The following is a 12,766-nucleotide window of genomic DNA, read 5'->3' on the forward strand; positions in this document are numbered from 1 at the left end:
CTGTCGAGAACAATCAAATTCTTAAAACACATTAAAAAAAAACGCAGTGCTCGACATAATATTGCACATGAACAATCATTTGCTTTTAAAACTCCTGGATTGCTAAGAAAATATAAATAGTCGGTCAGGTTAAAAAATATTTTTGACAAACAAAAAAAAATCGATACAGGGATAAAATTGATGCAATTGTAATCGTTGTATATTCCTACAACGTTTTTATAGCATAAACCAAACTCTGAGCATATATGTACGTCAGGAAGTTTTCGGAACATCCGAAAAGCAAACTTAAATCGCCATAAATTAGCTGTATATTTGACTACGAATATCGTACAAAAGAAAATTCTCTGAGCCTGCTATAGTTTTTACACTCAAAAGAGGGACGACACATGCAATTGATTACTTTCCTCAAAATTCCAGTTTGCCAGCGATTAAACTTGTGGATAAGATTTCGATACGTTATAGTTTTTTATGCGAAATTCTTAATTGTATATTTGTAATTTAATTTTTGCAGGGAGCAGACTTAATGGGTTAGAGTTCATTGACGTAAATAGCGTATAATTTTCCAAATACAGATTGTGTATCCCCGCAACAGTTGTCAAATTTTACTGAGCTTCACTTTTACATTTTCATATGCTATATTTTTAAACGAATTTTAATAATAACTGATTTTTGCAGGAGGATTCGAAAACATTCACAAACGCAAAGTATTTGGAGAACTTTTTTGAGGAACAATTGTCCAAGTGGCTACCAAATTTCGCTAGCAAATTGAACTCCAACGTAACCAATATACACACAGCAAGCATGAGCAATAATAGCGCTTCCACGTCTTCAGCTGCTTCCCCAGGTCTAATGAATTTACCTTCTAGTGTTGTAGGCTCGCCTGCTAGCTGCGCATCAATGGAAAATGGTAGAAAGAGTGCAAACCCAGCAATGAGTGGTGATGATGATTCTTGCAATCCACCGAAAAGGTCACGTAAACTAACAGAATAGGAAAAGTTTAATCATCTACTAAACAACATGTTAGCAACAATTAATAGTAATGAAGGGAAAGATGCTCTTACTCTACTCAGTCTATGCTGCCCACCACAAACACAATCAAGCTTATTTCTCTAATGCTCTGATTAATATGTAGTTTATTTACAAGGGCAATAATATGAAATTATTTAAGCCAAATCCTTCAGAAAAGGGAGTAAAATTGGAATACTGAACGTTTTGACACGAATGCTAAGTATCAACTCGTTTTTGTATTGCTCCAGTTGAGAAATGTTGGAACGCTGAGTAGTTTTTCACCTACCATTATGAATTTATTGTTTTATAATTCCGTTGAAAAATAACCAAATATACAGATTTTATGAACGTCGATTTTATATAATATACACATCGTAACGTTAATTTTCAAATACCCTAACCAATACATTTAAAATTTTACATAAAAAGCAAAAACAAGCATATTGTTTTCATACTCTTTACAAGCAGAAAGGCTTTTTGAAAGTGGAATAGCTCGGTTATTGGTACTAACACTTAAAATTTTTTCGTGAGCATGTATTTTAATATATGATAACAAAATCTGTGAAAAATGGAGTTTCGGAAAAATTTTTGGTTAGGAACTTTGTGAATTATGGATCTGTATCCGTCGCTTCCCGGTATAACCAAAAAATTCGCTTTATTCTCGAAATTTAGTTAGTGCGCGATTCGAGATAATATTTAGAAAGATTCGAAGATTTCTTTCCAAAAAATATCAACATAACCGAAGAACTCAGCTTTTTCTCGGCATACATTTTTTTATTTTTTTATTTACATTTTTGCAACGTAAACAATGATATAATAAAAGAAAGTCCTTTAAATTTGAGGAACACTTAAAAACATCAAGGCTGGTTTTGTCGAAAACAGCCACAAGTGACTTTTTTGGTTATGCTGGGAAGCCACAGATATATACATACATATGTATGCTGCTGAAAAGGCACTAAAATTTGATACAATCTTTACCAATTGTATCAAAATAAAATAAGAAGCTTCCTTTGATGTGAAATCAGTAAGTAATCAAACTTAAGTGAAATTCCGAAACGGGAAAGTGAATAGACTCTAATTGAAAGACAATGTTTTGAAATTAACTATATATACCATGTAAAGTAATTTAAGAATATCAAAAAACAAAAAATAAGAGAAAATTACTCTTTATGAAATTATGAACTAAAACAGATTAATTTAGCATAAAATTCATATAAAAAGCTAAATGCACTGAATGAACTATAAACTAACCATAACAGCACTATAAAATAATCTTAAAAGTGCAAGAACAAAGAAATACAATTGTACAGAAATGATTTTTGGCGCTTAAGTTGATCGCAAATTCATTTGTAAATAAAACAAAATATAGTGTTGTAGAAAATGATATATATACATAAGAGACGGGCGTGAAAATGTATTAATTTTTGATCAGTAGTAACAAAAACAAGAGCGTGTATAATTTTGTTTAGGAGTATTGTCCGAATTCTTTCTTGTTCTATGTATATAATGAAAACGGAGTCACGAAAATAAATTTCGCTTGTTGGGACATTTCGGTTAACTTTTTCGAGATTTTATTGTATTGTGATCTTCAAAGTGATGTAAAGAAATATTCCATCAATTTTGCAAAAAAAAGTATGGAATTCAAAAGGTTATTATTCTCTGCATGTGCTATGTTTTAATCAAATTTGATATTAGAAACCATGGAAACAATATGCGACTTAAAACGTTACAACGAATACGATACATTAACTTTTTTTGATTTTCGAGGTAAAAGTACCGACCTTAAAAAGGTATATCGAAGTGACATGGAAACAAACAGGATTTCACACATATTAAATTTTTAGGGCTTTTAGTTAGACCCAAGCTAGTGCATTTATTTTCGACTATTTGTAAATGTGCCTGCATTCGCTGAATTTAAATTAAAAGTTGTGTGATTTTGAATTGGCCGAATCACAGATACATTTTAGGTTTGTAAATTGTATACTGGAAACTTTTTAAATCGCAAAGAATAAATAAAAAACAACAAAAAAAAAAACAAAACTAGAACAACATTAGTCAGTCAGTCAGATCCTGTAAGAATGCTATTGAAGTTTTAAAGTATTAGTTTGCGTCAGAAACTCAAAAAATAAAATAAAAATGTGCAATTGATCGAATATTATTTTAAAAGGCTGAGCGTAGATTTTTTTATTCAAAAGCAGCACACAGCGAATTGGAAGAGAACCTCGGATTTAATTTTCCGCGTGGTAAATCACACTGGCGCGGCATGTTGCAGGTCCGTTGCACCACCTACATGACGTAATCAGTCCAATTCTATATATTCCCTCGGAATTTTCGTTCCCACGCAAAAACTCCTCCATTTTTGTTCTCCTAGGGAGGAAATGAATAATAAGGAGTTTCGAACTTTCGAAGTAAGTCGTTTTGCCAAATGACATTTCGTTGCGCATTTTTATTTTGGTTTAAGAAACTAAAAAGTTTACCTATTGTAGCGAACTTGTTTAAAATTGAGAAATAAAATATGAACATTTTTGCATTTCATGTGGTATTGGACGAACCAAGTAATGAATTGGTGCCACAGCAACATCAACAGAGGAGCGTAAGAAGACATAACATATCAGCGGGTTAGGGGGTATAAGAATATACACGCGGCAGTTATGCCTGTCGTAAGAGGCGACTAGAATACCAAATTGATTCAAGGGTTTGTGAAGTGGATCCCTTTCAAGTGGTTGCCAGCGCAATTTATAGCTTATCCAACTCAATTCTGAACCTCACCTACCCGTGGGGAATCCTGTTTCTTTAGCAGCAGGCTCTGGCCGCTCCAAGTTCCTCATGGACCTAGGGGGTGGGAGGGCGGTGTGGCATAGAAGGTTTCATGTGGTCTTACTAAACCCTTCCCGAGATGGTCCGGCTAGTACCTTAGTGGTGCTTGTTACCGGAACGTACCGGATCTATATCCATCAACATCGATAACACTCCCCAAAACCTTTCTTTAAAAAAAAAAAGAAAATGCCATTTTCGTACCATTCAAAAAATTACCAATTTTTTATATCGAACTGCGAAAATTATTTTCAACACATTGAAGATCTTCTTTATATAAACGAAAAACTGCAGATTTTTTGAGTAGTACGAAACTGGCGTTTTCTTGTTTTTTGGAAGTGAATATCTTCACGAAATTTGCGTCCCAATGTAATTTTTTTTCTTATTTTTTCCTTCATAATCTTATTTTTACGTAATATTTAATTAACAAGTTTACCACTATCAATTATATGTTTGTATGCTTAATGGTGTTTCAATTGTTATTCAATTATCGATTATTTTATATAAACTGATGCACCCTGAATGGATATGGCTTTAAAAATTTTCAAATGCAACGCAAAATCTCACCCCAATACAATTTTTCTTATACCTATATTATGACACTACTTTATTTTTGCTTGGATTCCAAGCTTAAAATAGTGACGAAGCTTTATCGGAAAGTTAAAATGCAAAAACAATTTCCAACCAGAGCAAGGGAGACCAATATTGCCCACAAAAGGAATACATATGTTTGACATGTTATTGTTGACTTTTTTCATTTCATTTTTCACAAAATTTGTTCACAATAAAACTATGAAAATATAGCCGAAAAAATATTGCACGATGGTTTGGTTGTTTTTTTTCCACAAGAATGTTAATTTTCGTTACATATTTGTGCACAAAATTTTCAAAATAAAAATAAAATTTTCAATTGTCAGAAATAATAAAGAAACCGGCCGAATACCAAAAAAAACCTATCGAAAAAGAAACTGGCTCGTTTGTTTTTAATGAACTAGGTTGCATTTTTCTTGTATTTCGTTAGTTTTTTGAAATATAGTTTATACACTTATACCAGTATTGAAACCGTATTAGGAGGGAGGGCGACAAAAAATATAGGAGAAAATGCAAGAAAAATACAGATAAAATAAAGTAGTATCATACAGGTATTACTTTCATAGTTCTGTGAGTTTTTACACGTTATAAATTATTAGCAAAAAGCGATTATTAATAATTTTATATAATCTGATGCACTTTGAAGATTAGATATTTTTTCCATGTCGGTCTCTTGACAGAAGCTTGAATGTGTAAACAGCAAGCAGTTGTGAAGAAAACAACATATCTCCCCTGTGATAGCCGAATAGTTAGAACAGCGGTGCCAAAAGGTTGCTGAAGAGCTTTGAGGTTTAGCAGCTTTCGAAATACAACCACCATGGAAGTTGTCTTAACTTTTTTTCTTCTATGCTTATATGTAGTTCGGAGAATTTGTAAATTTGATTCATAATAAATTGATTGCTGGGTTGGAGCTGCTCCGATCGACGTGTATTTAAATAAAAATACAATATCAACACCGGCAGAGAGGTTACATGATTTCCAGAATTTTTCCACCGGGAATAAATCGAGCCGATGCGGATTTGCGGAAAGCATGTTGCTCTTGACGGACATTAGTCGCGATTGGGAGGGCAGTGAAAAGATTATCTGTGTATTCTTTATATTTTTTTCACTTTCCTTCTCAGATCAGAAATTATGAATTCTGATGTTATGAATTCCGCTGATCGTTCGAGCGAGAGGAGTATGGGTAGGGGGCCGGATGCCATTATTATAATCGGCTGCCAGCTGATGCATTCGTCAATCTCCGTGATCTTCCCAGTTAACCCATTGCAGTTTAACTGAAGTGTTCTAAAGTGCAACGGAGAGGACGTAGTTACTCTGGGGACAGGTGATTGCGCCTAGGTTGCATAAGGCTGAGTCGCATGTGCTATTCAGGCGCTAAAGTACCCGATGTTAGGTGTGTGACTTGTCAGCACGGTGCGACAAAAACACTTTTCGGGGGATTTCCGCCCCAGAACATCTACAAAAATTCAGGAACTTAATTGGTCCGATGTCGTAAACGTGTAAATTCTGTAGTGGCAAATGATGAACAGAATGATGGAACTGAATGTGTCTTTCCCTGATCTACTCGTGTGTGTGTGCCGGAAGGAGGAAAAGACGGGGGCAGGGACTGGTGTTTGGCATTTGGATATTTTTTCAAAGAAATTACATGCTCGACGAATGTTGGGATCTAGGCCAGAAATCCCCGTTCGATGCAACCATCCTTTGCACGTAACACTGATATGAGGGTGACCGTCTCGTTCGACATAAGCAGCAAAACGATCTCTGTACCGAGGTAAGGTTCAAGAGAGAATATCTCGCCCCCTTCTCGTTCCTTGAGGGACTTGTGGTTGCCAGAGCCATGCTTGCTGACTATATGTATGATACATTCATATTTGTAACAAGATTGGACTGGAACGTGGTTGACAATAACGTTGGGGATACGGTGAAGCTATAAAGCTTTGTATTGCGCTAAACAACATGAATCCGTACGGAGAAAGTCGTCTCTACCAGCATTGTATACTTAAAGCTAGGAAAGCGACGAAAAAATTAATTACACTAAACCAAACTAAAGTCTATTCAAATTTCAACTTTTTTTGCCAACGAAAAAAAAGATTAATTGATCATAATAATTATAATTGGTAGATTTTCACGTAGAAAGCTTCAAATCGGTTTATGGCAGCGATATCTCGAGACCCGTAGAAGATTTGGTAATAACTGCCTGTGAATAAATCACTTCCCATATAATAATAACAAAAAACACGCATAGGGGCATATATACATTAACAACCGATTTTCACGATTCTCTACATTACAAATTTTTTGAATGTGGAAGATGCATACAAAATTAATGCATTTATCGCCGAGAATGAAATAAAATTAAGAAAAACTTCAAAAAAAGAAAAAAACAGAATTATGAAAAATTTCTGAAATTTGTATGCTGAAAGGCATAGCCTTTTCCTTTCTGCGGATAAAAACATTTTGTCAGGACAAAAAAGAATATTCCTTATTATTTTTTTGAAATTTTGACACACGACTGTCTAATAATATCAATAAAATGAATATTGAATAAATTGACAAATCATAGCTAAAAACGTCTATGTCACGTGGATATTTGAACAAAAAGGCCATATCTACTCGGAAGACATCAAGGTGGATGAGTAAAATCCACAACAACAGTTGACCTTATAAACCAATTTCTCAGAGAAAATTCATTGTAAATATTTTAATAAAATTATTTTCATAATAATGAATATTAATAAAATGCACGTGTCATTGTTCATAAACATTCCATTCCTAACTATAATTCATTTACTAAAAAGCCATATTATTTTGGTGCTTTTGTTTGTTAAAAATATTGGAAATAATAGTAATAGCTAAAATCACACCAAGCTCCTTAATTTGTTAGTCGCATAGTCGGTAACAGTGCACTAAATTTGTAGGGCATTTAGCATTCCATTACCACTAAATTTTTTATGGCAGTTAGTGAAAGTTTTCCACTATCACTAAAAAATAATAGTATAGTCCAGTAATTAAACGGGTTGACTTCAGAAGATAAGAAGTTGGAAACTTGCATATGCCTTTATTTTGACATTCTGTTGATGGCATTTAAAGTCACAGTAAAGCACAATGCGCGCCTTGATATATTCGAGTTCAAAGCTCGGAAAGATTAGTTCTTCGGAAATATCTCGCTTCTAGGGCTTGATCGCTTGAAATTTTTTATAAGTCTACAACTGTTTTCTCTTGGGCCTCACCATTTCTGATTTACAGCGCTGTGAGCGAGAGTAGTCGCTGAAACTTCACAGTCGACCTAGATTGGAGATAAATGGAGCGAATTCGTTGAAATTTTGTATTTAGACTACAATTGGGGTCGAAGCAACAGCGATTAAAAATTTTGAAAAGTGGGAGTAACTCTTTCACTTTGTACTCAGTTCAGTTTTTCGCCACAATTCGGAAGCTGTAACTCCGGTAATAATTTACATGTCGTAAAAAATCTGTTCTTTGACACTTTAAGTTAACTTGCTGGTCAACACTTTCTCTTTTTTATAAAAGTTGCACTTAACCTAAATTGTATTATTTATTATTACCTTAGTTACAGCTTCCGAATTGTTGTGAAATACTGCAAAGTTAGAGCTACTGCTCGCGCTTTTAGAGAAGTTCTTCAAAAGTAGTTGAGCCCAAGAAAAAATTTTGTAATGTTCAGCTTCGTACTAAGCGCAAAATTAACTAAATTTTCCGACCTTGGACCTCAAATATTTCAAGACGGGTACATGCGATTAATTGTGACTTTTAGTGCCATTAACAGAATGCCAAAATTTAGGCGTATGCAAGTTTCCAGTTTCTTACCACAAATTCCGAGATTTGCCCTTTTAAATTATTTAGTGGAAGTGGAAAAATTTTGATAGTGTAAATGAAAATTAAAAACACTGTGCCCAACTATGGTAAATCGGTAGGTAAAATACCTGTGTTTTTTTTCATAAATTGTAATTATATATTTTTACAAAAACAAAGTGCCAGGGTTGACCTCCGCAAGTATTTTTTATTATCTTTTGTTACTAAAACAAAATCTGAAGCACCAAGTAAATTTAAATAATATTTGTTCACATTGTGCATTCAATAAATTGAACTCAATAAGCTCTTTAATGTAGCAAACTTGGCTAATTACTCTCTGTTGTAAATTAATATAAAACTTAGCTTGTTTGAGGCTCGAAAATTTAATGGTCTTCGCTGGCTATGCTTTGTCGAATGAAATAAGAAACACCTACCTAAAGGATTTTCCTAGCCGCGCCAGCCTATGAAAGTGGAGGGGAAGAAAGAAGCCCGATTCCGTTGGAAGGAAATGCAATTTTTTTTTTTGAATTTTGGAATTGAACTACTAAAAATAAGGTGCGGTCTTTTTATTGTTCCCACTTTACTATAATATTAATACAATATATTTTTTTCATAAACAACACTACAAAATGTCGACAGCCGAATCAAGATGTTGAGTTAATGTAGTTAAAAATGTATGTTTAGTAATTTAACGTAAAATCAAAACTGTTGCGTTCAGAAAACTTTTAGTCTTAATGACAACACAACTTTCCCATGCTCAGCGGGTATGACGTATTATGATACGCATTTGTACAGCGAACAGTTTGATCCACAACCGCGTGTAAAAGAATCGCCGTGCCCTGGCCATTTCCTGGTGAGTGGCAGTCCCTACTTACGTGGACGGGCTTTACTCTCCATACTCTATAAAAAAAAAATCAGGCCAAAATTCCGAAAAATATTGTGTGTTTTTAATAACGTGAACAAACAAAAACAAGTCGGGAATAATATGATTATTTTGATAACATTCAACGCCTATCAAGTACAGTGCTAATTGCATTGAATCTAAAATAAAAGGTATGGTCTCTTTTAACTTTTATCATTTCTAATTATAGGGCAATCAAATTATTTAAGAAAGAAACACAGATAATTGTGAATATAATATTCATACAAAGTAATAAATGCGTATCTGAAAAATATTTAAGCTAAGACGAATGAATCTTTGGTAATTAAAATAATCCAAGTTAAACAAATGTAGTTTAAGAACCTTAAATAAAGTACATATTTAAAAAAGTACATTTAGTTTTTAAGTATTACATGAATCTTTACGTTTGGCATATTTTTATTTATTATTTCATATGTACATATATATTTGTGACTATGGAATAGTTTATCTTAATCATAAAACATAGTAAGAGCAGATAAAGTAGATTTAAAATCAAAGATTAAACTCCAATGAATGTTAGCTTATTATGTTATAGGTATTATGCTATGCAAATTGTGCATGTGCATTTTGTAAACAAACTAAAATCACTTATTGCTAATTGTTAAAACAAAACAACATAACATATACGGTAATTGGTATAACCACACAGAAAGAAACATACATAAATACATATAGGCAACCAAGCAAACATACTTTACTGAGTGTATCATCCTTATAATGAATATTCGCTTTTAAATAGTAAACACCTGGAGAATGTTTTTTTAGTAATATTTATCCAAATTCGTAATGAATTTTTGTGTATATTCAGTGTAAGTTTTACTTTCTTATTATTTTATGATAATACTTTTAACAGAACCCATGCACATTTATACAAACACACACAAGATAACTCTACAAATATGCTAAGTAGATTTTATCGTATCGATAGTTTAAGTATATATACTAAACATTTTATAGAGGTTAGAAAGAGTACATTGCTTATGAAACAAAGAATTGACTTGTTACTATGCTGATGATAAGTCTATAGCTAATTATCCGCAACTAAAGAAAACGCTTAAGAAGCGGCGGCACTTCCCTGCAAGACATAAAATCAGACTCAGTAATGCATCAACCGAAAATTTGTCCAAATTAACATACACGTCTCGGAAAATAGCTTAAGTAAAAGAGACTACATTCAACAAGAGAAAAATTACACCTACTCCCGAATTCCAACCTTCGCTAACGCTAAAACTCCATCGCCGAAAATATCTGAAACAATATCAAGTGCGCAGAAAAGTATGCAACTTGTAACATGCAATATATAATACTTATATGGCCACAAGGAATAGCAACTTAAGTCCTATATAAAATTATACGAGCTAGGCTGTTATTCCTCCTGACCATATGGTACTAAATGTCGCATACTTTTCTGCGCGTTTGATACTGTTTTAGATATTTTTGGCGATGGAGTTTTATCGTTAGTGCAGGTTGGAATTTTAGGGCTGTGCTCAAATAGAATAGCAAATTCCGTTCAAAAAACTCATAAATTAGTCATTGTTCCCTGGTACTTAACCGACTGTGCTCTTAGAGGGGCGTTGTTCAAGAAATAATGAGGTGCACATACATATATGAATTTCTTGGCGAAACCCATGCCCCCCTGTGCACTTTTGATAAAAAAGAAATCTTTAGGAAGAGGTAGCAGGAAGCGTATGATTTTCCTTACGAACGAAACTTTTCTAAGGCATTTGTTGAGCGTTTTTTTTATCTACTTTTCTCTTTTTTAGATGTTGCTACTAAGCTTATACTAACATAATGTGAATACATACACACGCTGGAATGCATGTAAATGCATAGTATGCGTAAGTTACATATATCAAACCTAACGCCCACTGCATTATTTTTAAGCAAAATATGAATTAATAAATAACTGAATATTTGATGTAAATCAGACATTTGTGCTTGTTTCTTTTGTAAATATATTTCCGTAGCAATATGTAGATTTAGGAAAAGGTTGTCATTGTAATCGACTTTCATATGGTATTTATAAAAATAATAAGGCAAATCACAAGGTATTCTTTTCTACGTTTTGTTGTTGTTGTAGCAGGACTTCGCCCCATCTAATAGGCGGGACCGATCACAAATTTGTCATCAATATCCTCTAACGGGAGTCCAAGGAAACTTGCAGTTTCAACATGGGTGGACACACATTTTGTATGTCGGGGTTGATTCTGGTAAGGTAAGAGTTTAACCTGTTACAATGCCCAGATCGAAGTTGAGCTAGAGTGACGCGCGTTTCCCTAGGGAGAGTGCGTTCCTCTTCTGCGATTTATGGGCACTTTTCTTTAAGAATTGGATTTGCCGGCCAATTCCTGGCATAGAGGTCCGACGCCTGTTTGTGCATATCACTGAGGACCTGCTTGTGCTTTTTTGCTTCATACGGCTGTGTTTTGAGGTGCCGTATTTCCTCAGTGCTTACGGAGATGACCTCGACCTCTTAAGCCCCTGGGAGGTGTTGCCCTATCAATCAGATGTCTGTGGGGATGCCCAGGTTTCTTTGTCTACCCCAAGTGCTGGCGGCAAGAGATTTGAGGATTTTATTACGGCTCTGGATTTTAGGTACAATTGCGGTTGCATGCTCTCCAAAATGTAGATCCTGATAGAACGTCAGCAAATTTTTGGGTGTAAGACAGTCGGTAGCGTAATGCCATCGACGTGGATGTGCAATATGGTCGACATTTGCTGTGTTCATGTTGTAAATAAGGTCGCCAATTATTTGGCCGGTGACAATGCCAAGTTTCGCGGGGCGAAAAAACTGGAGAGATCAGGGAGATAGCTGTTTATTTTGTTGCAAAGCTCATCGATGTGTGGGCCTGGGCCTGTGGCCAATATTGTACATATATATATATATTTTTTAGCCAATTACATGTGATTTCTAGAGAGAGAGGGTCTTTATAGTCGCACAGTTTTCGAGAGGATTAATGATATTATAACAGCGTTGCGACTATAAAGGGCCCTCTCTCTATAAATCACAGAAATGTTATTCACAGCTTAGTTAGTTCACGCGGAAAATTGTTCGCCTTCACTTCTTTTGTTCGGGTGAACTTTTCCGCCTATCGGCAATTTCGGGCGAACAAAAGTTCACTTTTGAATAACAAGTTACTTTTTTGGCTTTCGCCAATATTACAGGCTAAACAAGCTGGCATTCTAATATTTTCTAGTTATTCTTACCAACTCCTTGCCACCATTGAAGCAAAAATTTGGAGTTCCACCAATTGTAAAGTTGGGTAAATGTCTTCGTTTTTTTTGCAAAGGGAAAAAGCGTTGGAAAGGACCACGAAGTGGGTCTTAGGTAATCTTGTTTCAGTGAGGTGATCAACATTTTGGAACCGTTGCTTTGTCCACAATGGATAACTTGGCCGACTGATACGTTGTGAAAAAATAGAATTTACATAGCAATATAGGAATTTCACTTTTTTCCACTCAACTTCCGATTGTGCATTATTTATTGATTTATGTCTAATAATAGAAGTACATATAATTATAAGAGTACCAAATTTCAAAACAAAAAATTAATTACATTTTGTTTTCCTCTCGTTCGCCTGTAAAATATAAGTGAACAAATTTTGGTTTCCCCGCTGTTCATTT

At 34.3% G+C, this 12,766-nt stretch overlaps 1 protein-coding gene across 5 annotated transcripts in view; it reads left to right on the forward strand.

The window, feature by feature from the left end:
• bon (tripartite motif-containing protein bonus) overlaps window positions 1-11,071 on the forward strand; it is a 162,506-nt gene extending 151,435 nt beyond the window's left edge. For all 5 annotated transcript variants that reach the window (XM_067759731.1, XM_067759734.1, XM_067759733.1 and 2 more), the window contains exon 11: window positions 676-11,071. In XM_067759731.1, the coding sequence (XP_067615832.1) occupies window positions 676-990 (315 nt within the window). In that variant the 3' untranslated portion in view covers window positions 991-11,071. The remainder of the gene's footprint in view (window positions 1-675) is intronic.
• Window positions 11,072-12,766: the final 1,695 nt, after the last annotated feature.

Source organism: Eurosta solidaginis, chromosome 1 (genome assembly GCF_040869045.1).
Source record: "Eurosta solidaginis isolate ZX-2024a chromosome 1, ASM4086904v1, whole genome shotgun sequence".
Taxonomy (NCBI): Eukaryota; Metazoa; Arthropoda; class Insecta; order Diptera; family Tephritidae; genus Eurosta; species Eurosta solidaginis.